The sequence below is a fragment of the Sorex araneus genome, chromosome 1, assembly GCF_027595985.1.
Source record: "Sorex araneus isolate mSorAra2 chromosome 1, mSorAra2.pri, whole genome shotgun sequence".
NCBI classification, from domain to species: Eukaryota; Metazoa; Chordata; class Mammalia; order Eulipotyphla; family Soricidae; genus Sorex; species Sorex araneus.
In genome coordinates, this window is record NC_073302.1 from 202,594,209 (window position 1) to 202,620,972 (window position 26,764).

Genomic DNA, 26,764 nt, shown 5'->3' on the forward strand with positions numbered 1-26,764 from the left:
ACAGAGACGCCCACCGAGAACTGTGTGCGCGCCTCCCGCCCCGGCCTACACAAACGCTAGCCGCGGCTTGCCCCACCCCCATCCCCGCCACGGGCGGCTTCAGGTTTGGTTGGGGGCGTGCATCCTTTGGGCATAAGGGGGTGAAGCGAGCGAGCCCCAACAGGCTCACCCGCCTTCGGGGTGAGGCGGTCTGAGCTCCAGAAACTGGGCACGAGGGTCTTCCCCTCCCGAAGGGAAGTTGGTGGAGTTTTTCGGGCAGGCGACTCGGCGCAGAAACTTCCGTAGTCCCCCTCCCACCCGCTACATGCAGGCAGCGCCGAGTGAGGCTGAGGCTGCGGGCGAATCACTGCAGAGCTGCGTGTCGGCAGCTCACTCTGATTGGGCAGCAGAGAAGCCCGTCAGTTTATTGGCCCCGCTGATCCCGCCCCGCAGCGTAGGACAGCCTTTCACCTTTGGCCCCGGCGGGCGCCAGCCACTCAGATCGCTCCTTGTTGGCATGTGCAGCGGCACTGGCCGCCGGCGGAGCAGTCCGAGCCCGACGATGAGGCCGGGGACGGGAGCCGAGCGCGGAGGCCTCATGGTGAGTGAAATGGAGAGCCATCCTCCCTCGCAGGGTACCGGGGACGGGGAGCGGAGACTGTCCGGCTCCAGCCTCTCCTCCAGCTCCTGGGTCTCTGCCGACGGCTTCCTGCGGAGACGGCCCTCGGTAAGGGAGCGGCGGGGCAGGGGGAAGCGGCACAATGAGAAACGGAGGCAGAGGCAGGAAGCGTTCCCCGCAAGGAGGAGAGGAGGCGAGCGGACGCAGGAAGAGCCCGAGGTGGTGGGATGGGGCGGGGGCGCGGGCGGGCCCGCGGCAGCCTGAGGGGGCCCTGGTGTTGCCGACGGGGCCTGGCCGAGGACGCAGGCCCGACTCGGCGGCAGCGGGGCGGGCGGGGACCGGCGTCTGCGGAGGGCGCCCGGGAGGCGGCGGCGGGTCCGGCCCGGGACAATGGGCCGCGCGCGGTGAAGAACGAGTCGTCTTTCCCGGCGCGTGGGAATGGACGGGCTCGTTGTTTTTGCAAACGGCCCTGCCGATGACAGATCTCTTTCTTTTGGGGGTGGGGGGAATTTCTTTTTTCCAGACGCAGTGTTTCTGGTGCTAAAAGATCGTGTTGGAAATTGGGGTGTTTTTGTTTTTGTTCTTTTAATCTAACGAGGGAAGTGTCCCAGGGTCCCCCTACCTCTTAAGACCAGGCCTGGCATGAATTAAGTGGGTAAACTCAGCTCTCGGAAGTCTTTAAAAAAATCAGGTTGGAGATGAATTTAAGCATAAATGACACGAAAGGCCAAGAGCTGACTATCACAGGTCCGAGTGAAACAGGACCAAGTTGTGGTTTTTACCATTTCTACTGACTTGCGTATTTCCTCTCGATTCAGCACTCTGCAGCGATCAAAAGCAGCATGCTTTGAAACAAAAACCTGTCACTTAGCTGTCTGGTAATGATACTGAATTTTCTCCCTTTAGTTTGGGCATTGGATCAGTTTCAGGCTTGGTATAAATCCTGCAACACAAGCTAATCCAGCAATTCAGTTACATGTCAGCCTAGTTAACATAGGCCAATTTAGGTAACCGATTTATGTAAATGAGAATTCTGGGGACATTTATGGTGAGTGACTAACTTTTAAATTGTCGGTGTTTTTCAGATGGGTCACCCTGGCATGCATTATGCCCCAATGGGAATGCACCCTATGGGTCAGAGAGCCAATATGCCTCCTGTACCTCATGGAATGATGCCACAGATGATGCCCCCTATGGGGGGGCCACCAATGGGACAAGTAAGAATCTTCTGTTTTATTTTGTATTTGTTTGTGTTTGCCTGTAGAATTGCTGTGAACTATTTCAAATTTTGAGTCATTATTTGCAGATGTTTAAGGATTAGTTTATATCCCAAATGATGTTTCAATTTACTCATGTTGAATAATGGATGATGCTAACCGAATTTTGAATATATAGTCTTCTGTGTAAAAATAAATTGACTTTCAATTGACTTTCAACAAATGAAGAATTTACAAAACTTTAATGGTAACTGTACGTTTGAGCTTTTAGTTTTATGACTTACAAGTATGTCAACCAAATAAATATTCTCAATGAGAGTAAATTAGTCTGATAGGTCTGTAATTTTTAGGGGTGGGTTTGTAAAAGCATAGGACCTGAAAACAGCAAATCTTTAGGCCTTTGACTTACAGTAAATTGTTCCTGATAGAGCTTTCTCCTGTGTGTATGTGTGAGTGTGTGTATTTTTAAGGGTGTAGAACATCTGCTTTAATTTGACTCTTCATAGGACAGTGCATAATGGGTAATTCATTTTCTACTTAGCCAATTTAATTGATTTTAATGCTTATTGCTTTTGTCCTTCTGCTCTTGAGTTGTCTTTTCTGTCTCCAGCATAAATTATAAACGGACTTTTTGTGGTAGAGATAAGGATCAAAGGTTTCTAATGCTCACCTAAATTCAGTAGAACTGAGTTCTTAGAGAAAACTAACAGGTTCAGTTATGATAAATGATTTTATGTCTGTTTCCCTTATTAGATTCTATGATGGACAGATTTATTAGTGGTTGGGTTCTTCCCATTTGAGTATCTCAATTTTAAAAGAATTAGGCTAACAATATTTTGGAAAGCATATGATCGTTTTCCTAATACTTCAGTAGTGCTTGTGTCCTTGATAGTTAATGTCATTGTTAAAAATTTAGTGGATTTAGTGGAATTTGCTTTCTTATCACCCCCCTTTATTTAACCTTACGAGTAGAAAGACTTACTTCAAGTAGTTTTCCTTTTTATTTGATATATAGCCAGCCTTTAACTTCTTGTGAAAATCCTTATTCAGATACACTGTTCGCAGAGGCTTCTGCCTGTATGATTTCTTTAAAAACTGTTTATTCTGTTGCTGTAGAATAACAACTTTTGAAGCTCCCCAGATGATGGAGAAACCAACTCTGATTCCACTTCTGTTTCCATCTCTAAGCACAGGGAGCTCTTGTTTCTTTGTAGAGCTGCTCTAACTATATGATGAGCTTTTTAAAATATTTATTCTTTAAATGCTCTGGTTCTTATTTAAAATTAGTTTCTTTCCACAGAAAGATAAAATAAAACAATTTGCTACTGCCAGATGCTTCTCTCTTTTCTGGGGCCTTCTGTTTCCATTGGGCCAGTCAAGGTAAGTTTTGCAAGGGATTGATCTGCTTGCCCTTGCTGTGATGGTGCTGTTGCACTGCCAAAACCACAATACCAACTATTCTTTTCTAGTAGATAGCACATTCTTTGGTTTTGTTTTTGTTTTTTTAAATAGTGGATCTCATTGGCATACACTGGTCACCATTTACCTTATATTACCTTCTTCTTAGCAGTATCAGTGACCATCTTACTAGCATGGCTACTTGCTACTTGGTAGCACATCCATTCAGATACTTTGAATTTTCCTCTGTGGTTTTCCTCTCCTCTTTACCTGGGTCAGTAAATGCCATGTGCCTTTAAGTGTACCTTGCTATTTTGATATCTCTCCCTGTAGATTCTTTTTGTCTAAGGAGCTCAGCCCTGAGGTTTGTGAGAGAATTCCCATGGTTTTTTCCTTAAAATTAGATTATTTCCCTTTTTAAAAATTAATGTCTTAATAAAATGGGGCCCAAATCATGTTTGAACTCATTCTTATTTTAGCTGCAAGAATGGTAGGGAAGCACATGGGTCATTTTAAATACCTTCGTGATCCAGAAGACCTAATTTAAAGTCCTGTAAATATTTGCCTTAAAAATAGTACTTGATAACTAACAAAGTGGATGCTTATTTTTTTCACTGTGTCATTTTCTTTCTGTCTACCAAATTGAGGTAATGACCAGTAAGTGATTAGAGAGAATCAAAGGGAAGGAAAGTAGTATAATTCACTCAGTGATCTAAAGTGGGTAGGATTCTGCCATTTAATTTTATAAAGATTCACAAATTCTTTAGACTTGGGACAGAGGCTGTGGGTGGGACTTTTCTATTTATTGCAAATTTTGCATTGCTCACGTTAAGATCTTATTCAGAGACCCATTAAAGACTGAAATTTGTGGTGATTTTTGAAGTGATTTGGGGTGATGGGGGTATTTGACATGTTACTTATCACAGCATGAAAGTTTAAAGGTTGTAATATACAGACTGGATAGACTAGCAGTCTACAGAGGCCAGAATTAATGAATTTCCAAGTTTAGAACGCTTTTGATTGAAGGAGAGTATTTTTTTTCTTCCCCTTTTTTTTCTAGGAAAATAGGATTACATTTTTTAGAATTCAGTGTGAATGTTAGTAATATTTAGAAAAATAGTAAGTAGAGTTTATTATTATGAGTTCATATCTGTTACCCTGTAGGTTACATTCCTTGTCTCTTACTGTACAAGTAATTTTCTGGGAAAGTTTTGATTCTACTTTTACAAGTAACAGTATCTTATGGCTGGAAGGTATCTTACAAATTGTATATATTAAAACAATGAATTAAGTAATGATTTACTACTGATTTAAGAAATGTATTCAGTGATTTTTATTCTTAGTGGCAGAACTATTTCCAGTAGGGAATTGCATTAAGTTAAAACTATGTGAGGTCATCTTCCTCGGTGTCTATAGTAAATGTTTTTACATCATAGTCATTTGTTGTCCTATATACACAAAGATAAATGCAAATCTTGCTTTTACCACAGGTGTTTTTTATTAAGCCCAAGAGAGTTCTCCTAACTGGTTCTTTTTTAAAACATGTATTTTTCTCCCTATAGTCCTTACACAAAGATTGAACAGTGTGCAATCTTTTTTTACCATGATTCTACAAATTTGTATTAATTAATTCAAAGAACTGAAAAATCTCTAATAACCCAATGACAGCACTGAAAATTCCCACCAGCACACTTACATGAATCAGTTGTTTCAATGAGTCAGGAAGCTTTTACAGTATGCAGTCTTGATTCAGATTATTTGGTAAGAAATGTTGTCAATATTATATCTGAGATTTTATATGTCAATATAGAAACAAAAGAGTAGAAAATTCTTGGTAAAGTCTCCTTGATTTTGTTTATTCAGTATTTTTGAGGTCAGCCCCTTTGGTCAATAAATAAATCATGAGCTTGGTTTTCTTATTAATATAGCAGATAAAACAGGCTATAACATCTTATTTTCTATTCTTGCTAACTTCCAAGCCTGGGACACACATATACCTTGGAGACTCGTATGCTGTAGGGGTGCTCCCCTCCAAACACCCCACCCCCCAGGATGGTGTCCAAGTTCCACATACTAGCTTCCAGGAGTCTTACAGTACGATGGAAATCGTGATTTTGAGTCATGTGTGTCCATACTCCGTATTTTGAGTCTAGACTAGTCTTTTCATGGTATGTTGAGTGCTTTCATTTATGACTAAGCTTATACTGGTCTTGTCATTTTGCTCTGGTCACTGTCAACATCAGCTTTTTTTTAAACTTGCCTAAGTTATGTCTTTTGAGGCCTGCTTTCACCAGGGGTGAAATTCCTCAGCAATAACTTCACCCAACAGACATATTCCTTTAAATTAATATATGAAGTTCTAGTTAACTTGCCTCTATTACTCATTTAACTTTGGCCTTTTGTTATTAACTTTCTTTATGGATTCTTAATTTGCTTTGTCTTCCCAAAAGTAATGGATTGCAAGCTCTTTGAGGGCAAGGGGCAAGGGTTGTACTTCAGATTTTTTTTTTCTTTTGGGGTTTGGGGGGACCACATCTGGCGATACTCAGTGGTAACTCCTGACTCTGCTCTCAGGAATTACTTCTGGTGGAGCTCTGAGGATTATATAGGATCTGGAGATAGAATCCAGGTCCTACCAGCTGTGCTATCTCTTCAGCCCTGTATTTCATACTTGATCTGCTGGTACTGACCTCAATTCTTTGGCATTATGAATGCTTAGTAAAATACTTGTTGAGTGATTGAAACAAAACACTTTATCTTTGATGCTCTTTTATAGTACTTTTGTTTTTAGTGTGTCTTTTTTTATTTTTTTTTCATTGCTTTTTCATTTGACAAAAAATGGAAGTGAACATAAAATAAGTTATGTTCAAATAACACTAAAATACCCATTTCCACATATTTTTAATCACAGGCAAGTGTTTCTGTGTGATTCTTTTTGATCATCTCTTAAGCTTTACCACAGATTTTTACACTTAGGAAAAATTTGGTGAGGAGGAAGTAAAGACTTTCCAGAGAATCCCGAGTATCTTAGATTTATCTGACTTTCCAAATTGATTTGTTGCTTTCGTTTTTTAATCACTTATTTTAGATACCCTTTAGATATTAGGGAAATACCTTTTAGATATTAGGGAAACCGTTCTATTAAAGTGGACATTTAACCGGTGATTAACCTAGAGTATCATCTCTTAATTCTTGAATCTTGATAACTCCTATTATCCAGGCAAATGCTTTTAAAGAATAGATTGCCATATACCTGTGTTTATATAGCTTTTGTACCGTGTTGTGCCTAGTTAGATTTTGATAGGTTACTTATGATCCGAAATGTTAGTCTTCTATGTTTACTAGTTAGTAATCTAAATAGGTACTCATTCAAAATTTATCTAATGACCATTTTTTTAAAAAAGTATAGGTATAATAAAAGATTTAAGAAGGACCTCAGTTTGGAAGAATGAGCTCAATCCCCAAATCCCTCCATCCCAAATCCCACCTCTGCCCCTTTTGAAAGTCACAAGGTGCAGTGTTTACCATTGGTGCTGGGAACTCTTGCAGAAGTCTCTTAAATTTTTACTAGGTGATTTTCCAGTCTTCCTCTTCCTCGGTCTTTTTCATCATCTGTTCATTTTGCCTTGACCATCATTTAATATGTAGTTATACGTCTGCTGGAAGTACTGAATTAGTATCCACTTACCTCTAGAAGAGAAAGGCAACATTAAATAAATTTTAAGAAATTAAATAATAAAGTGTGTTCATTAGAATCAAAAAGGAAAGAAAAGATGTAGTGGGTTTACCTGCTAAGGGGTTTTCTTTGGGGGCCACCCATAGCATTACTCTGGACACTTTTGGTTTTATGTTTGTGGGATGTGCTCAAGGAACCACACAGTGATGGGGATCAAATCCTGGCTTCCTGAACGCAGAGTAGTCACTCAGTCCTTGAAGTCACTTTTTTGGCCCTACTTATTGATTTTTAATTGGTTTATTAAAAATTTTGAAAACATAACTTCCAAACAGCACAGAAAGTAGCATCAATTACATATGGATGAGTAAAGTACTATCCACCAACTTCCTTTTTCCATACCTTTCATATTCTTTTTATAGTTGATAGACATTTAAATCTTTGACTATGGTGTTCCTGTAACATGATTTTTGTACTCTGAATCCATAAAACTTGGGAGTCATTCTTCAGATGCTTGCCCAAATTCTTATTTTGTAACTGCAGATTAAAATGCCACAATACTTCTGGATATTTGGAAATTTAGAGGAGATTAATCTTTTGTTATATGTACCTTTATTAAAATAATACATTTCTTTTGGTTTTTAAGCAGGTAATTATAAAATAGTTAAAGTAGGAAATTACCTTTTTTCTCATGCAAAAATAAGGACTAGTTTTAAACGTGTCTACTTATATTTGCATTTCTTCTATACCCATGTTATGCCCCTCTCCCCATAATAAGTGAATGAGACATGCTCTGTCTTAAAGGTGCCCTCAATTGAGAAATTTAAAGTCAGTGTAGAAAAATACATAATCATTGATCTAGATATGATGCTGAATCTCATGGGGAGTTGTTTTGGTTAGGGAGACCTCAGACTGCCTGGTGGTGCTCAGAGTGGCGCTCAAGCCTGCGTGCCAAGGTCGCTTTCTCTCAGCATTCTCTGCCACCTCTGGGTCTAACTTAAAGTATTTAGGGGAGGGGAGATTAAGAGTCCTGTGTCCTTCTAATTTTAGTCCTGGAAGTTTGCTTCTAAAAGAAGCCTCCGTTCTTTTTAGAATAAGTTCTCAGGGTTTTTTTGATTTATGACGTAATTGAAAAATTGCGGGTTTTGTCCCCAGTATGTGTAGAACTCTTTTTGGTGTGTGTTGTGGAGAGAGGTCATTTGGGACATACCCTGACACTGTTCAGGACTTCTGGCTCCATGCTTAGGGATCACTCCTGGTTCTCAGGGTACCAATGGGGATCTCACCAGAGGCATGGCAGTCCTCTTCGCCCTTGGACTTTCTTTCTGGCTCCGGCCATGTTTAGAGCTTTTAAAAATGAAATATGCAGTTTATTTCATTGTTCATAGTAGTATAATTGTTTCTGAATAGTATACTTAACGTAGAATATACTTATTTAATTTTTCTTAGTTTATTGAAAGAAGTCAAGTGTTAAAAAAAGACAACAATGAAGCTTAGGTTTGACTAGTTTGCAGTAAGAATGGTTTTGAAAAATCAAGCGAGGTTAAGTTAATGTTTAGACAAAAGATAGGTTGTATGATTTCTTTCCAGCTGGAAAAACTTAGGAAATAATTACATAGAAAAGAACTTACAAGATACTCATGAAGACTGATACAAAATTGGACTAATTTTGTTTCTGTTCAATTTGCTAGAGCATTGGTTAGAAATGCTTTATTATCGTATCTTTTTGTTTCATATATTTTTGGCTTTGGGGCTGCACCCCACTGTGCGCAGGGCTCCTCTCACCTCTGTACTCAGAAATCACGCCTGACAGTGCTCAGGAACCATATGTAGTGCCAGGGGTAGAACTCCGGTCAGACACTTTATCTATTGTACTATATCTCTGGCCCTTTGTCCTATTTTTAAAATATCTGCAGTTATAAACAGTTTGCTTATTGCTGGTTTGGGGGCCACACATGGCAGTTATTCAGGGATAACCCCTGTTGTGAACTCTGGAAGCACTCGTAGAGGTGCTCTGGGGACCAAATGGGATTCTAGGAATCTCATTTGGATTGGATCGGCTGTGTGCAAGGCGAGTGCCCTACCTGCTGTACTATCTCTCTGGCCCCAAAGTTTGCCTATTTTTATCTAATATTAGAAACTTTCCCAACTGGAATCCTAAGAATGACTGAGTATATAGTGCGATACTCGTAGTATTCAGTCGGTGTTACTTTTTTCAAACTGCTTTTTTTTTTTTTAGAATTATTCTTGGTCATTGATTTCACCTTTATTGTTTAGAGAAGAAATAAAAGAGTTGGATATATTATCTACATGCACAAATATTTTGCCTATTCACTAATAATATAAACTAGTTTTTCCTTTGGAGGTAAGCCTCTCAAGCTGTTATTAGTTGTCTTGAGGGCACATTTCCGGCAATTCTTGGCCAGCTGGACTAGACCCTTGATTATTAAGGTCTATGGATACAGAGGGCTGGAGTCATAGCACAGCGGGTAGCACAGCAGGTAGCGGGATAGCACATTTCCCTTGCCGACCAGGGTTCGATTCCTCTGCCCTTCTCAAAGAGCCTGGTAAGATACCCGTTCGTATTCGATATGCAAAAAACAGTAACAAGTCTCACAGTGGAGATGTTACTGGTCTCCACTCAAGCAAATTGATGAGCAGTGGGATGACAGTGATGGGTGCAGAACCCTGAGAACCAGCAGGGCATAGCCAGCATTGCCCAGGTCAGGGGGAACTCTGGGTCACACTGGACAATGCTTTCGGGGTAGGTAGCACGTGCTCACAGATAGGAACTGAAATTAGACTCTTAAGAAGTCATGTGAACTAACCTCTGTGCTAGCTCCCCAGCCCCCTCCAAGCCCTTTTGTTTTTTGGGAGGCTGTGCTCCAGAGTCACTCTTGGTGGTGCTCTAGGACTATACAGTGTCAGGTTTGAACCCAGGTCTTTTGTGTGCAAGTCATGTGCTCAGCCTGTTGAGCTATCTCTCTGCCCCTGTTTTATGTTTCCAAAGGTGCTGAAGTATCCACAAATCCATCTGGATTTGTTTAAAATTTCAGGAAATTTACCTTAGATTTCCTCCATATGTTTTTCTCCATTCTCATTCTCTTTCTGTCTCCTAATGAAAAATTAGAGCACTTAGTACTTTCAAAGTAGTTTAAATAGAAATTTTGTGTGGCAGTGTGTGGTTGTGATTTTTATAGTGTGTTTCACTTTAAGTTTATGCTTTTACGGAGTCATTTGGTCTATAGAATTTGTTTGAGGGAGGGGAATAGGGCTTACTCCTGGCTCTGTGCTTAGGGATATCTCTGGCTGGATTCATGGGAACCATATGAGGTGCCAGGAATCACACCCGGGTTGGCTATGTGCAAAACAGGTACCCTCCCAGCCTTAGTAAAGCTCCAGTCCAAATTTATAGAATATAGCAGCTACATTAAGAATTTTCAGGGATTGGAAGGAAAGAGTAGAAGGGTCTTCTTGGTGGTGGTATTAGAATTTTAGTGGTGAGTCTGGTCAATCCAATACACATAGAGGTGTTAGGTAAGCTATACTCCTGAAGTTCTATAATACCTAATGTAAACTAATGATGAGTCACTTAAATGGAGGGAAAATCACAAGAGAAAAACAATTTTAAGTACCTTTTCCTTTTAAGCACTTAAAATCACATTCCATTTATTTATTTATTGTTTGTTTGTTTGTTTGTTTGTTTGTTTTTTGCTTTTGGGGTCACACCCAGAGATGCACAGGGGTTGCTCCTGGCTCTGCACTCAGGAATTACCCCTGGCGGTGCTCTGGGGGCCATATAACACCCTTCCATTTAATATGTCATTGGTGAGATGTTCCATTTACATTACAAGAAATAAAAAGCAAATCTAAAATAAGACTAAAATATTCTACAAATGAAGCTTGAATACCAAAGAAAACTTAGTGTGTCTAAGATGTTGGAGAGATAGTGCAAAAATAAAGACTTGTCTTGCCTATAGCCAGCCTCAGTTCAGTCCCACATACAGTTCTTAGAGCTTTGCCCAAGTGTGGCCCCCAAACCAAAATGTATAGACTTAACCACAAATATACACAGTTTGGTGTCTTAGGATTTGAGTAATAAACCACCACTCATAAGTTGGCAGTCTGAATTCCCATTATTAGTGTGATGTTAAAACCAAATTAATAAATGAAGGGTTTTTGTTTTGTTTTGTTTTTTGGTTTTTTTTTTTGCTTTTTTGTGCCACACCTACCTAACAGTTACGGAACCATATTGGGTGCCGGGGATCGAGCCTGAGTCAGCTGTGTGCAAGACTAGCATCCCACTGCTGTTTTATTGCTCAGTCCCAGTAACTTAGGAATTCTTAATGCTCTTAAATTGATCCTGCTACCAAATCACTACAGATCCTTAAAAAAAAAAAAATTAACTACATGGGCCAGATAGAGAGTACATCAGGTACTGTGCTTGCCTTGCTTCAGTACTGGCTTCACTTCACCCAGCTTCAGTTCTTGGAACTTGTACGTTCTCCCAGTACCTCTGGGAGTGATCCCTGAGCACCAGGTAGTGTGACTCCAAAATAAAACAAAAATTTGCCTCATCAAAGAGTTGAAGCATGAATCTATATATTATGTGTGCCCTAATATTACTGAAAAATAATGTTTCCACAAAATAGATTTTTTGGAAAGCAGGGATTTTTTTGATTTGATTTGGTTTTGTTTTTGAGCCACACCCAGCTGGCTCAGGTGCAGATATGCTCAGGGCATATTCCTGGTTCTGTGCTCTAGGATCACTCCTGGCAGTGCTTAGAAGTCTTTCCTGGTATATGTGGTGCTAGGGATTGAACAGGGGTTGGATATGCTCAAGGCAAGCACCTTAATTCCTGCTGAACTCTCTGCCCTGGGAAGCAGACGTTTCTGTGATGCTCAGTCTTGTAAGAACTCTTTTTAATTTGTCAAATTCTTAAATCTATTCATAAGGAACATCACTATCACTGTCACTGTCATCTGGTTGTTCATTGATTTACTCTAGCAGGCGCCAGTAACGTCTTCATTCGTCCCAACCCTGAGATTTTAGCAGCCTCTCCTTCCTCGTTTTTCCCAACGATTGGAGGCTCTTTTCAGGGTCGGGGAATGAGACCTGGTATTGTTACTGTTTTTGGGATATCGAATACACCACGGGAGCTTGCTGGGTTTTCCTAGAGGCGTGCATGTATGTGTGTGTAGTTCTGTAGTTTCGTAAATATTTTATGTTTTATGCTATAAATTATGACAAAATTATAATAGCACTATAGCACTGTCATCCTGTTGTTCATCGATTTGCTTGAGCGGGCACCAGTAACGTCTCCATTGTGACACTTGTTGTTACTGTTTTTGGGATATCAAATACACCACGCTTTGCCATGGGGGCAAGATACTCTCGGTCTTTTGCCGGGCTCTCCGAGAGGGACAGAGGAATCAAACCCAGATCAGCCGCATGCAAGGCAAATGTCCTATCCGCTGTGCTATCGCTCCAGTCCATGACAAAATTATAATAAAAAAGGAAATTTGGTATAGAACATATGGGTAGCCTCTAAAACATAGTACCCCAAAGATTTCTTCCTCCTAACTCTCATGCTCTTGGTGTAATACCAAATCCCCAAGATGGGCTAGGAATAGGGATTCACTTTTCTTAGAATGTGGCAGAGGTGCTAAGATTCAGCTACAAGGTCCTGTTATAAAACACCTGTCCTCAGGTATCCTTATGTTTTGTTCTCTCACTTGCTGTCTTCAGAGGAAACATACAGCTAATGAAACGGATGCCTCTAACCAAACACTGTAAATGGACTTGGAAAGCACATCTGCAACAAGTTTTTAGATGAGACCATAACTGCAGCTAATAATTTGTTTGCAGCCTGTGAAACACCAAGCCAGAAGCTCCCAGCTAATTCACACATGGACTTTGGGCCTACACAAACACTGAGATACCAGTATTGCTTTATTTGTTACTCTAAAAGATATTAAGTTATAGAACAAAAGATCAGGGATGAGAGAACAGAGAGTGCATGTTTTCCCCAAAAAGCTTTTACATACTTACTTTAAAACTTATCACAATTACCATCAGTTTGCTTGTTATCATAATGAGGCTGTTAAATTAATGACTTTGCTCTTCAGTGTCTCTTAACCTCACAGTTTTGGGTTAAAATTACATCAAATGATCTATTTGCTTTTAGGATGTACAGCTAATACCAAGAGACTGCTGATCATGTCAGGATGCGTAAGCTTAAGTAGTTGCTACCCACAGTTTGAGTAAACCCCCCCTATAAGACCAGTTTCATAAAGTCAAGGCATGGAGCCTTATCTACTCTCAAGAGGTGTTCTCCTTTGAACATATGAGTGTGTCTCTCCCTCTCTCTTTATTGGTCTAAAAAAAAAAGGAAAAGTAGATGCCATTCTGAGGATATACAGAAATACTAGAGAGAATTTAATTTTGTATTTGACTTAGAACTCATTCTATAACCAATATTATGAGTTGAAATGTTTCAATATTTAAATTTTGAGAACTCTGTAGAACTTGGTCGTGCTGGGACTGGAGAAACTATAGCTATAGTTAGTAAGGTGCTCACCTTGCACACATTTGACCCACGTTCCATACGTGGCATTTCTTATGGTCCACCGAGTACCAGTAGGAGTAATTCCTGAGTGCAGAGCCAGTAGGGACCCCAGAGTATCCCCAAAATTACTTTTTTAAAAAGAGTAAACAAACTTGGTCATATAATTAGTGACTTTTTGAGTATGGCTTGCTTTTATCATTGGCCTAATAGAGTGAACTTTTCTTGTTACGTGTAATCTTTGTGTTTTGTTTCTTAATAGCATTTTGTGTCTTTTTTTATTGAATCCCCATGAGCTACACTTACAAAGTTTTCATGTTTGAGTTTCAGTCATGCAGTGATCGAACACCCATCTCTCAACCAATGTTCCCAGTATCCCTATCACCCCGTGTCCCACCCCTCCCCCTTCCTCTATGGCAGATAGTTTCCCTCTTACTCTCTCTACTTATGGGCATTATGGTTTCATGTTTGGTCCTTTATCTCCTTTCAGCAAACATCTCCCATCCCAAGCAGTCAGTCCCCCCAATCATCATTGACTTAGTGATCCCTTCTCTATCGCAGCTGCATTTTCTCTATTGTATTTTAATTGGGAAGTCCTTTGATCTGTATTTGTACATTTGTTTGTGCTGCTTCTGTATAGAAATATTGTGTTGCATAAGAGATTTTGACACTTTTAATGTGTTTACATTTTATTTATTTTGTGCCACACCAGGTTGTGCTCAGGGCTTACCCCTGGCTCTGAGCTCAGGGACAACTTATGGCAGGATTGGGAGACCATCTGGGGATTAAACCCAGGTCTGCTGTGTGCAAGACAAGCTCCCTACCTGCTGTACCCTCTCTCCAATCATACTCTAGCATTGTCTCTACATTTTAAAAGAAATACTCTGATTCATTTTCTCTTAGGCTTTTGATAATCAAGCTGTTTTTCTTTCCCATAGTTACACTGCCCATTGTGCTTCTTACCATAATTCATTACTTAGAACTTAGAGAATTGAAACCTGCTTTGAATCTGAATTCAAGGCTAATCCAAGATTAACATTTTTTGGGGGGTTATAAAGGTCCATCTCTCATCTGGCAGCTCTAAGTTTCTTATACTCAAAGTAGGTCTCAAATCCCACTAGTCTGTTTGGTAGAGGCATGTTGGTATTTCTGTTTCCAATTGTTTTTTGTTTTATTTTGGTTTTTTGTTTTTTGGGTTGTTTTGTTTTTTGGCTTTTGGGGTCACACCCAGTGATGCTAAGTGGTTACTCTGGTTCTGCACTCAGGAATTAACTCCTGGCAGTGCTCAGTGGACCTTACGGGATGCTGGGGTTTGAACCTGGGTTGGCCATGTACAAGGCAAAAAAGCCTTACCCACTGTACCTCAAGCCCCAATTCTAATTTTTTTTTTTAATTGTTCTGAACTAAAGAGATTTCAGGTCTTTGGGTTGAGAATGCTTGCTTTGCACCCAGGAGGCCTGTATTTGATCCTGAATACTGCATGGACCCACCCTTTATCCTCCTCAAGCACTGCTGGGTATTGCTCACCCAAGAAATAAGAATTTGCTGTATTTTCAGTTTCATTCATAATATCTATCAGGTTCTTTATTCAAGCATTGATATTCAATATTGATATTCAAGCATTTTTAAGAAAATGTCTTTAAGAATAGCAACAACAAAACCTTTTTTAAAATTCATTAATGTATACTATTCAATGTTCTTTAGGTTTGTTTTTCTGTGGATTTACTTTTACAAGTAATAAAATTTACTGTGTGAATTTGTAGTTGAACTTGAAATTTTTGTTCCAATAATTGTGATTGTTCTATATGATTTTCATCTCTGTCCACTCTTTCAACTTGTTTTTACTAAAATCAGAATAATCTATGGGACTATATTCATCCATGTATACCATATATCAATGGGTAAAATCCTTTGAAACTTTGTTGACTTTGTGGTTTTCATTCATTCTTAGTAATTCTTAGATGTGGGCACAGTCCTTGGTGAACTAGTTTAGGTTTCTAAATTATTATTTGCTGGGCGGGATAGATAGTAAAGGAGGTAAGTAACTTGCTTTGTATATGGCAGACCTCTTTATATTCTGCCTTCAAGAATTCGTGTGTGCCCTTTATTTCATTTTACTTTGAAGGAAAGAGGATAAACATTTGCGTTAAAATTTTGTTTGTGGGGCTGGAGCGGTAGCACAGCGGGTAGGGCGTTTGCCTTGCACGCTGCCGACCCGGGTTCGAATCCCAGCATCCCTTATGGTCCCCCGAGCACCGCCAGGAGTAATTCCTGAGTGCAAAGCCAGGAGTAACCCCTGTGCATGGCCAGGTGTGACCCAAAAAGAAAAAAGAAATTGTTTGTGTTTTTGTGACTTCCCAGTATCATAGATAACTTAAGACCTTGCGCTTTCAGATTTGCACTGTCTGAGGGATTGTGCACTTTCTCTGTGCCTATGTATAAAAGACAGTATTGATTTGAATTTTAGGTACCTATGATGTTTTGATTTTTTAAATGATCATGTGTTGCAAAATTTATTCGAAAGAACTAAAAGTTGAGGAGGCAGGTACTGAGAAAAACTGGTTCATTATTCTAAAGAAAGAAAAACATGAGTATTAAGAGGAAATGAACATTCTTAAATTTCAGTTTGATATAACTAATAGTCTAAACTTTAATAGTTTTTGTATTCTAAAGTTAAATACATATTAAACTCATTTTTCTTACACGTATGTTTAAGTATTGAAATAGTAAACTACTTGTTCAATAAGCACTATTATATTTATATATTTTAATAGATTTTTAATAAAAATATACAATTAGCCTTAATAACCCAATTGCTTCCTAAGGTCTTGTTAGTGCCTTGATCTTATGTAGTAACCATTTCTTTCCTTTCGTTCCAGATGCCTGGAATGATGTCCTCAGTGATGCCTGGAATGATGATGTCTCATATGTCTCAGGCATCCATGCAGCCTGCATTACCGGTAATCCCACAGAAACAACTATTTTCTGTGATATTTTTTATTACTGTTATATATTAAAAAAAAAACAAATCTTTTTTGTCAGCCATTGTGTAGCTTTTTAACACCTCTGGAGCACTGTAACATAAGACTTAAGTGAATTACATTTATTTCTTTCCCTTATTTTGGACCACTGCTAGCAGTGCTCAGGCTTTACTCCTGGCTCTGCGTTCAGGGATCACTCCTTGGCTGGGTATCAAACCTGGATCGGTGGCAAGGACTGGAGGGATAGTATGGCAGGCAGGGTGGTATGCAAAGCAAAGCCCTGTCTGTTATACTATCCGGTTCCTGGTTTCTTATATAAGAATTTGCCTTTTATGTGTGTGTATATATATTATATATATATACACACACAATAAAATATATTTACATCCTTAGTTATTAAATTTACATTAAATGAAACTGGAATGCTAAATAAAACCTGTTTTTTATTGTTCTAATCTTTTGTTTTTCCAGAAATTAAAAATATTTATTTCTAAGTCTCCTGATCACTGATCAAGGAGATAGTGTGATATGATGCTATATTACAATGCTAGTAATTATAAAAATAAGGTTTATAGAGTAAAAATTATAAAATATTTTTCAAAATTAGACAATAAAATAAGGGAGAAAGTGAATGTAAAAAAAAATTGAGTTACATATTTTCATCGAGGAAGAATTGAGGGAAGAAAAGTGTTTAGTTGAAAAATTTCAGTTTCAAGTTTGCTAACTTAGAATTATAATCTTACAAAGGAAACAGATATTTGCCTTACTCAGCACTTTATAAACTTTTATTTAATGTAGAACTGGAGAGTTACCTTCAGGGTTGTGGTACTTGCTTTCCACGTGGCCAACACCTGATTTGGCCCTTGCCACACATGGTCCTTTGAATGTCACTGAATGTGGCTGCAAGACTCCAAAAGAATGCATATAATGTTACACAATGCTGTATGTCAAAACATTTCATTGCTTGGGGCTGGAGCGCTAGCACAGTGGGTACTGTGTTTGCCTTGCATGCGACTGACCCAGTTTCGAGTTCTAGCAGCCCATATAGTCCCCCGAGCACCTCCAGGAGTAATTCTTGAGTGTATGATCCAAGAGTAACCCCTATACATCAGGTGTGACCCAAAAAGCCAAGAAAAAAAAATTCATTGCTCTTATATTTCATGAGATTTTAGTTTCAAAAACCTCTGAGTGTGACGGGGTTTGGGTAGCTGAGCGGCCACCCAAACAAAACAGAAAAGGGCAATGGGTTGGAGCAATAGCACAGCGGGTAGGGCGTTTGCCTTGTATGTGGCCGACCCGGGTTCGATTCCCAGCATCGCATAGGGTCCCCTGAGCACCGCCAGGAGTAATTCCTGAGTGCAGAGCTAGGAGTAACCCCTGTGCATCGCCCCCCAAACAAAAACAAAAAATAAGAACAACCAGATATATGTTAGTTCTTTAGTATGGAAAGGTAATACTTTGCATACTGTGTATGTGCACACATATAGGGGAGGAGAGAAATTTCTTGTGAAGTATTGGGCAAAACAAGTACACTTTTTTTTAAAGCTTTTTGTGAGTACCCAGCGATGCTCAGGAGTTACTCCTGGCTCTGCACTCAGGAATTACTCCTGGCGGTACTTGGGGGGGATCATATGGGATGCTGGGAATCGAACCCAGGTTGGCTGCGTGCAAGGCAAGCGCCCTATCCGCTGTGCTATTGCTCCAGCCCCCAAAATAAGTACACTTTTTTGGGGAGGCAGGGGGACATGTGTAGTTTGCATGTGGTGGTGCTTAATCCTGACTGACTCTGAATTCAGGGATCACTCCTGGTGGGACGGGGAACAATATGGGGTAGCAGGAACCTGGATTGGCTACATGCAAGCAAGCCGCTCTGGCATTGCTGCTGCAGTACAGGAAGTTCAATTCTTGACACACTATTTCTACACCATTATTTATGGGCAAAGTATGATTGAGAGTTATAAAGGTAATATAGATAAATAGATATCTGTAGAGAGAGAAAAATAGTTATCTGTACTTAGAGTGCGCGAGAGAGATGGTTGTATAGCTGATGATCGTATAAACATCATTGTGCCATGTTATTAGCCTATTTTTGATTATTTTCAAGTGCAAGCTTACAGAACTGAGAATATTAAAACTTACTATTATGCTTGAGTGACTTGAGAATGTTATAGAGGGGGACTGATTTGTTTTGTAAGCAACTTATATAAATATAGATTAAGGTGAATGTCACTAATTTTGATTTTTTTTTTTTTTTTAACAGCCAGGAGTAAATAATATGGATGTTGCAGCAGGTATCTATACTATTTGTGGTGCTGTCTATCAGATGTCAAATGGAGTTTTGTTACTCAATAATCTGTTCTTTGAATTCTGGGAACAGATTGGGATCCAGATATGATTTGGCTCACTTAGTGCCTTAACATTGAATAGTTTGCTGACAGGGAGAGAGTGCTGGGGTTAAGGTTGCCCCTCCCACATCCACCCCTGCTGTAGTAGCCTTCTAGACTTTGGGGTGTGACTCAGACACCTCCCCTGTCTCAGATACAAGCAGCTTAATCATCGCTAACATTTCAAGAGGGAAGCTTTTCACAGAGATTGAATTCATCCCCAATGTTGAAGGAACATTGTTTACAGCTGTCTTTGTCAGCATGAAGGAAATTAGGTTGTTTCCATGGAAATTTGAGGGGCAGTAGTGCTAGTATGTCGATAAGCCGTTTGCCTTGCGCATGGCTAATCCGGGTTCAATCCCCTGGACCCCATCTGGTTCCCTGAGAACTACCAGGTTTGACACAAAAGAAAAAGAAAAAAGATCTAATTGAGTTCATATTTCCACTCAGCAAATATGGTGGATTGGTGTAACAGATCTGGAGTTGTGATGTAAGCATGTATTCTCCGAGCTCTTTAGGCCTGTGGTTACATTTTATACCTGTGGACAACTAGTTGAAAAACAGTATTACGTGCTGACTTGCAGTTTATTTTTCTAGTAATGAATGTTTTGTTGTTGTTCAGCCAGTTACTGACATGTATTCATTTTGATAGGGTGTCTTTCATATATAATAGTAATGTTTTATGTACTAATTAAGCTTTCAGAAGTGTTTTAGAATTTCATCGTTTAACCTAAACTGATGCATTCTTCCTGAAATACCTAATATTTGGCTTATGTAGGTCCTAGAGAGAGTTTTATTACCCTGAATATTCCTGGAAATTAAATGATTTTTTAAAAAATGTTTTGTCTCTGCCATTGATGAAAATAACATTCTTTGATTGCTTTTAGTTTATGTACTTTGGTCTCTTCCCCCCATCTCTTTTCCTTTTGTTTTTGGGCCACACCCTGCTATGCTCAGGGGTCACTCCTGGCTCTGCACTCAGGAATCACTTTCATGCGTAATAATAATAAATAATAATAATAATAATGTTATATGTTATATAAGCTTATGTGTTTTATATATGTAAGCAATTCTCAGGTTACTATATGGAATGCCAAGGATCAAAGCTAGGTCGGTGGCATGCCAGGCAAGTTCCTTACAGTGGGTAACTGCTCCTCACAGTAGCAGTTACTGTACTGCTACTCTGTGCCGTCTCTTTCCTTTTTATATGCTGTCTTGAACTTTGCTAAGTTGCAGTTTTTGTGTTTTGGGCTTAGTAGTAGTAATGGACAGTGCTATCTAATAGTACTGTATGCAGTGGTGGAAATTGTTCTGCTGTCTCTGCTGACAAATACTACATAGTTACCGCTATCTGCACTTACTCTTGAACCTTGGCTAATGTTAGTATCACTTAATTTTGTTTTAAACAGATGTGTGATGACTGATTCTATGTTGTATAGCACGAATTTGGAATCTAAACAGTTTTGAGTTGTCAGTAATAGATGAGAGGCTCAAAGTTTTGTTGAACTTTAGTGGTTCAGTAGAGAAAAAAGAATTTAGGCAAGATAGACATGAGATAGCAGGATGAGGAAAAACAGAAAGCAAAGATGAATGCTTCTCGGATTAGCTCCTTATGAGTCTGCAGATTAAAACTTCAGTATACTTACTACTTCATTCTGAAAATGCTTTACACTATAGTTTTTTATGCTGTGAAAAAGAAAGTAAATACTTTATATGGAACGATCTTAGTGTAGTGGAATGAGGAGGAAGAAATAGTATCAATGTATACCTTTTTTACATTAAGAAAGCACGGTTCTAACCCTGTGAATGTTGTCTTCCCCACCCTCTTCCCTTTATTTTTCAGGGGCAGCAGCCGGTGTCGTAAGTACCTCTGGAATAATTTATTTCATTATGCTTCTTTAGCCGACTGCATTTTTCTCATATTCTAAAGATTATCTGCTTAATTGAAGCCCTTTTTCCCCATACTGTTGGTTTAAAAGTTAAATTAGACTTACCTTTCCAAGCCCATGTTTTCTCTTGAACACTTCTCCCACTTGTCTCCGTGTCTTTGCTTGCTGCTTGCTCTTCAGACCTGTGTTGGCCCATCTAGCTTCACTAACAATTTATATATTTTGCTGGTCTTGTTTAATCCATTTGGTGGGTTGTATTGATTTTTGTTTTTAATTGAATCACCATGAGGTAGACAGTTACCACGCTACAATGAATGGGATTCAGTCCTACAATGTTCAGACACCCATCCCTCCACCAATGTACATTTCCCACCACCAGTGTCCCCAGTTTCCCTCCCACCACTCTCCAATTCCCTTCTCTCCCTTTTGTATGCATTTTTAAGACAGTTTTATTGTTTTGATTGGAGTTGCAGTAAGATAATAGGAACATGTTTATACTATTAAATTGTCACATCACTGGACATGCAAGTCAGATTTTTTTTTTCCTGCCAGATTTTAAATTTTCCTTAAAGACTTGAGTGCCCTTCATTTGGTTAGTTTACAGATAACTTTATTCATTAATGATTCCCCCCCCTTGGTAAATAAATCATTTTATTTTATTTATTTTAAGGTTTGGAGACTAGATTCAGTCATTGGATAAGAGTTGTGGTCATAATTACTCCACTTGTCTACATTATCGTTTTGTTCATAAATTTATGCCCAAGTGATAGACTTATGTCATTAAAAGATACTGTGCATAAGCTACATGATTTCTGTTGTTAGAAAAGCACATTTATAATTCTGTGACTCTGTAGTGATCCACAAACCTAAAGGATTTCATGTTCCTTTATTTATTTATTTGGTTTTTTGGGTTACGACCAACAGTGTTCAGAAATTGCACTGGCTCTGCACACAGGAATCACTCCTAGTGGTGCTGGGGAACCATATGGGGTGCTGGGAATCAAACTCAGGTCAACTGCATGCAAGGCAAATGCCCTACCCACTGTACACTACTTTTAAATTATTCTGTTTCCATTTACCTCTCTGCTTACATGAACTGTCAAATGCATATTCTTTTTATACCTCTAATTTCTTTGAAACTATTAATAGTATTCAGTGTAAATAACACTTAAATAAAAAGCCTTTTCTTTTTTCCACTTTTTTTAAAATCTAGAAATCAATGTGGACTGAACATAAATCTCCTGATGGAAGGACTTACTACTATAATACTGAAACAAAACAGTCTACTTGGGAGAAACCAGATGATCTTAAAACACCTGCAGAGGTATAATCTGAGGACTGGAAATTAGCAATTAAGTTGATTTTAAATGTCCTTTGTGGGGGCTGGAGCGATAGTATATTGGGTAGGGCGTTTGCCTTGCACGCAGCCGACCTGGGTTCAATTCCCAGCATCTCATATGGTCCCCTGAGCCCTGCCAGGACTAATTCCTGTGTGCAAAGCCAGGAGTAACCCCTGTGCATCACTGGGTGTGACCCAAAAAGCTGACAAATAAATACATAAATAAATAAATGTCCTTTTTATCCCTGAGCACTGCCTGAGGTAGCCCTCCAAAAAAGAAAAAAAATGTTTTTTTCTTGATTCTATAAACATACCAACTTAAAAGAAGAAATCTAAAAGTAAGGATGCTATTAGCCCTCTTAAATTCACAAATAATTTTTCTTTGCATAGAAAACCTGGAGGTTTTCAAATGATTTACTGACTTCTTTAGACATTATGGTGGGCTTGGGATAATGGAGAAGAAATTAAATGATAAATGTTACCTTCTCCTAAAGGGGAAATTGTTTTTTGTGAAAATTGCACCTAAGTTCATTTTTTTTTTTGTTTTATGTTTGCAAACTATACAATTCTAAATACACATCTGCAGCAATAAAATTGAAGGAAAGAACTGCATCAGCAATATTCAGTGGGGGGTAATTAGGACTCATACTTCAAACTGTAGTTAAGGTTTTTCCTAATTGGTATTAAATCTTCCTTCTCTACACCAACCCATTAATTGAAGAGGTAAAAGTATTTTCTAGGTTAATATAATAACATGCACAGCAGAACTTAGAAAGGTTATATTGATAGATAATACAGATTTTTGTTTTTCCTAATCCTGCCATAATAATGTAAGCAGTTTACATATTTGCCCATCTAGATTTTAATAATAATCATTTATCACCCTAGCCAGTTTTTTTTTTTTCTTTTTGGGTAACACCCAGCGATACTCAGGGGTCACTCCTGGCTCTGCACTCAGGAATTACCCCTGACTGTGCTCAGGGGACCTTATGGGATGCTGGGAATTGAACCTGGGTCGGCTGCGTGCAAGGCAAACGCCCTACCTGCTGTGCTATTACTCCAGCCCCCTAGCCAGTTTGTTATTTGAAATTGTCATGAGTGAAATCTAGGCAACTTTTTCCAGATTTAGTATTTCTTATATTTCTGTTTGAGAAATTCTTTATGATATAGTTTTGAAACTATAGTAGGGTGTAAATGGCAGGCACATTTAACTTGAAATTCAGATAAACTCGTAAATGTTGCAGTCTTTTAAAGATATGATACATATTTTAAAAGTCATTTTATTGATAGCTTCCTACTCTCGTGTCACAGTTTTAAGATTGTATGGGCTTAAGGGCTGGAGGTAGCGTAGCAGTTTATGTCCCAACCAAGTTCACTCTCTGACCTCATATGACAACCCAAGTATTCCCAGGTGCAGTCTTAGAATCCCTCAGCCCCACCCTTAGCCACGTTGGGTGGTGACCAGGTTGCAAAGCCCTTCATCCTCAGGCCCTAGCATTGAATTGCCATTGGCTTCCACTTGGGATCACCCCCCAAAAGTTATGTATGAGGTGATCTCTGGAATGTAGTCATGTAAATGATGGATGATGTTAAACACTAAACAGAGCTTTTATATTCTTTTAGCAACTTTTGTCTAAATGCCCCTGGAAGGAGTACAAATCTGATTCTGGGAAGCCTTACTATTACAATTCTCAAACAAAAGAGTCCCGTTGGGCGAAACCAAAAGAACTTGAGGATCTTGAAGGTAAAATGGGAAAAACGTTTCTTAAATATAATTTTTGCATATATGGCATTCACACAATCCTTCATGCATGGGATTGTTCAAAGATCTTTTATTTTGTAAATAAATGACTAGAACATGTTAAATGGTTTAAGTTTTATGGGCTCTTAATTTCTTGTTGCTCTAGATCTCAGTTCTATAGATTTTAAATAGATTTTTATTTGATTTGATTCCATTGAAACTAGGATACCAGAATACCATTGTTGCTGGAAGTCTTATTACAAAATCAAACCTGCATGGTGAGCTGCTTTGAAAATTTATTTTCTGTCATTTAACATTTTTAGAATATGTCACTAATATTCACTAACCATGACTGGATAAATCTTCAGTAAAAAGTTTCTAATGCAAGGAATTTCTTTTATTTAAGGTTTATATTATAAATGAGCTTGTAGCCCTTAAAGGTACTATGATTTTTCTTCTCTTTTGGTTTTAATTTACCAAACTAGAGATGTAGCTTAGATGTAGAGTGCTTGCCTTGTATATTTGAGGGCCCGGGCTCAACCCCCAGTAATGCCCTGCCCCCCCAAATGATATACTATTGGAAATTAAGGGCAGCACATACAATTTTAATTTAAATAGGGATGAGATTGTTGGTGGAATACTGTAGCTTGACCCATTTTGCAGATAGTAGAGAATCTTAAATTCTTAAATATTTTTTGTTTTAGCAAACTATACATTCCAGGTATTGATATTACCATTATAAAATATTTTTGATATATGTTATGGGAGAATTAAGGAAAACAGCATTTACTTTGGCCTCACAAAGGGAGAATTTTTCAACATTCTCAGCTGTTCGAAATACTGGATGTCTACACTTGAAGCAGCAAAGGTTACGAGTAAGAATTGAAAATTTGTGTAGAATCTAGTGTCATAAGCAGTTCAGATTAGAAGCAGCAGTATAGACTGCTAAAATGGTATAGAGAATATGATAGTTTGCCATGTGGAATGACATCGGAAAGTTTTCTAGGAGGCGCTTGGTCTGTCTTTAAAAATTTATTATTAGCCACCGTGAAATTAGAGTTATTCATGATTAGTTTTCAGACATACAGTTTTGTACTACCAATTCTTTACTAGTGTCCACTTCTCGCCACCGTGCCCCCTGCCCTATTAAAGGGAGTTGGTCTTAGGGTTTTTCCTGTGTCCCCTCTTAGCTTAAATAATTGCATTCAAAAGCATTGTTAATATAAATAGTGAAACAAATTTTCAGATATGATTTTCTTTAAAGTGGAATAATAAAGCGAATAGGGCACTTGCCATCTATGTGTCTGACAGGCCTGATTCCTGGCACCCCATTGCCCCCCAGGACTTCTAGGAGTGATCTCTGACTGCAGAGCCAGAAGTAAGCACTGAGCATCACTGGGTGTGGCCTCAAAACCAAAAAAGAAAGAAAATCATAGTTTATATTATGCACTAAAGTAACGTCTCTTTCCTAATGATGCTGAATAGGATTTTAGTCACCCATTAAAAAGTTTTAGAATAACTTAAGTCCAATTCATAGTTTTTATACTAGTGTTGGCAAATAATAATGTAGATAGAGACCCAGTTTATTCATGTAAAAATATCAAGCTCATTTCTGATATAAGTCCTATTATAACTTTCAACCTATCAGTGTTAGTGTATATGTATGTATGCTGAAATTTTATAATATGGATCTTATCCCATTTTGAATTTGTATCTTCAGTAATGAGCACCTTGAATAAGTACCTTAAATAATAAATAGTTCGGACTTATTCCAGAATGATGCTGCGAATAGTTTCTGGTAGTTTTTGGTCTTATCCATCAGCCTTTGGGAAAGTAGCTCCTAACAACTACTGTTATTTAAATTTGTCTTCATTCTGTAATTGCTACCCTGGAACTTTGACGAAAGCATTTGCTTTGTAAAAAGTGTTGGTTTTAAGAATGGTAAATTGTTTTGTTTTAAGAATGATACATTGAATCCTATGTAATGTCACTTCTATTATCTTTTAAAATTTGTTTACAGTGGTTGAATTTTAAAACTATATAGTGGGTAATCTTTCTTTTTTCTCTTAAATAGCAATGATCAAAGCTGAAGAAAGCAGGTAAGCAATATTAGACATCAGTGTGCTCTTAGAATTTGTTGTCTCTTAAAATCTTATTTTTACTATCTGTTTTCTTTACAGTATAAATAATACACAACATGTTAGGCCCAATGCTTTGATGTCCTTTGGGACATTGCTATTTACTCAAGATATATAGATTATACTTTACAGATTATTTGAATTTAAACTGCATCCTTTATTAACTAAGAAGACCATTGCAGGGCCAGGGAGATGGCTTAAAGGGCTGGAGCACGTGATTTGCATGCAGAAGTCCCAGGTTTGATTCCCCAGCACATTCTGGTCCCCCAAGCACCGTCAGGAATGATAATGGCCCAAAATAAACCGTTTAAAAAAAAAAAAAAATTAGGTCATTAAAAGTTAAAGAAAGCGGGGCTGGAGTGATAGCACAGAGGGTAGGGCGTTTGCCTTGCACACGGCCGACCCGGGTTCAAATTCCAGCATCCCATATGGTCCCCTGAGCACCGCCAGGGTTGATTCCTGAGTGCATGAGCCAGGAGTGACCCCTGTGCATTGCTGGGTGTGACCCAGAAAGCAGAAAAAAAAAAGTTAAAGCTTATAGAAAAGTCTCAAAATTTGGTTTGAGGTGAGAAAGATTGAAGAATATACTTTAAATTTTATGGCATGATATCTGATAGGGCATTTTCTAAGTGGAAACAAATTCCTGGAGGCCAGTGATTTGTGGTGTGTTGGCAGGAGTGCCTGTCATACGTTGTCAAATGTTTGCTTGAATTAAAGTAATCCAGTTTCATTCCATGGTCGTCTCTTTTAAATGAGTTATCAGTTTCCCCTTTGGTAACTTCCCTTGTCATTTATTTTTAGAGAGAGAAAAGCTTGTGTTGTGCTTGGCTTTGTGATTAC

General features: G+C 38.7%; 1 protein-coding gene across 9 annotated transcripts in view; it reads left to right on the top strand.

The window, feature by feature from the left end:
• The first annotated feature begins 304 nt into the window (after window positions 1-304).
• PRPF40A (pre-mRNA processing factor 40 homolog A) overlaps window positions 305-26,764 on the top strand; it is a 45,116-nt gene continuing 18,656 nt past the window's right edge. For 2 of the 9 annotated variants that reach the window (XM_055124280.1, XM_055124287.1), the window contains exons 1-9: window positions 305-706; window positions 1,684-1,815; window positions 16,332-16,412; window positions 18,694-18,724; window positions 20,661-20,677; window positions 21,920-22,030; window positions 23,669-23,789; window positions 24,011-24,064; window positions 25,861-25,885. In XM_055124280.1, coding sequence (XP_054980255.1) covers window positions 305-706; window positions 1,684-1,815; window positions 16,332-16,412; window positions 18,694-18,724; window positions 20,661-20,677; window positions 21,920-22,030; window positions 23,669-23,789; window positions 24,011-24,064; window positions 25,861-25,885 — 974 coding nt within the window. Of the gene's footprint in view, window positions 707-1,682; window positions 1,816-3,115; window positions 3,196-16,331; window positions 16,413-18,693; window positions 18,725-20,660; window positions 20,678-21,919; window positions 22,031-23,668; window positions 23,790-24,010; window positions 24,065-25,860; window positions 25,886-26,764 lie in introns of those variants that run through there. The other 7 variants (XM_055124305.1, XM_055124318.1, XM_055124293.1 and 4 more) reach the window with 4 other exon arrangements.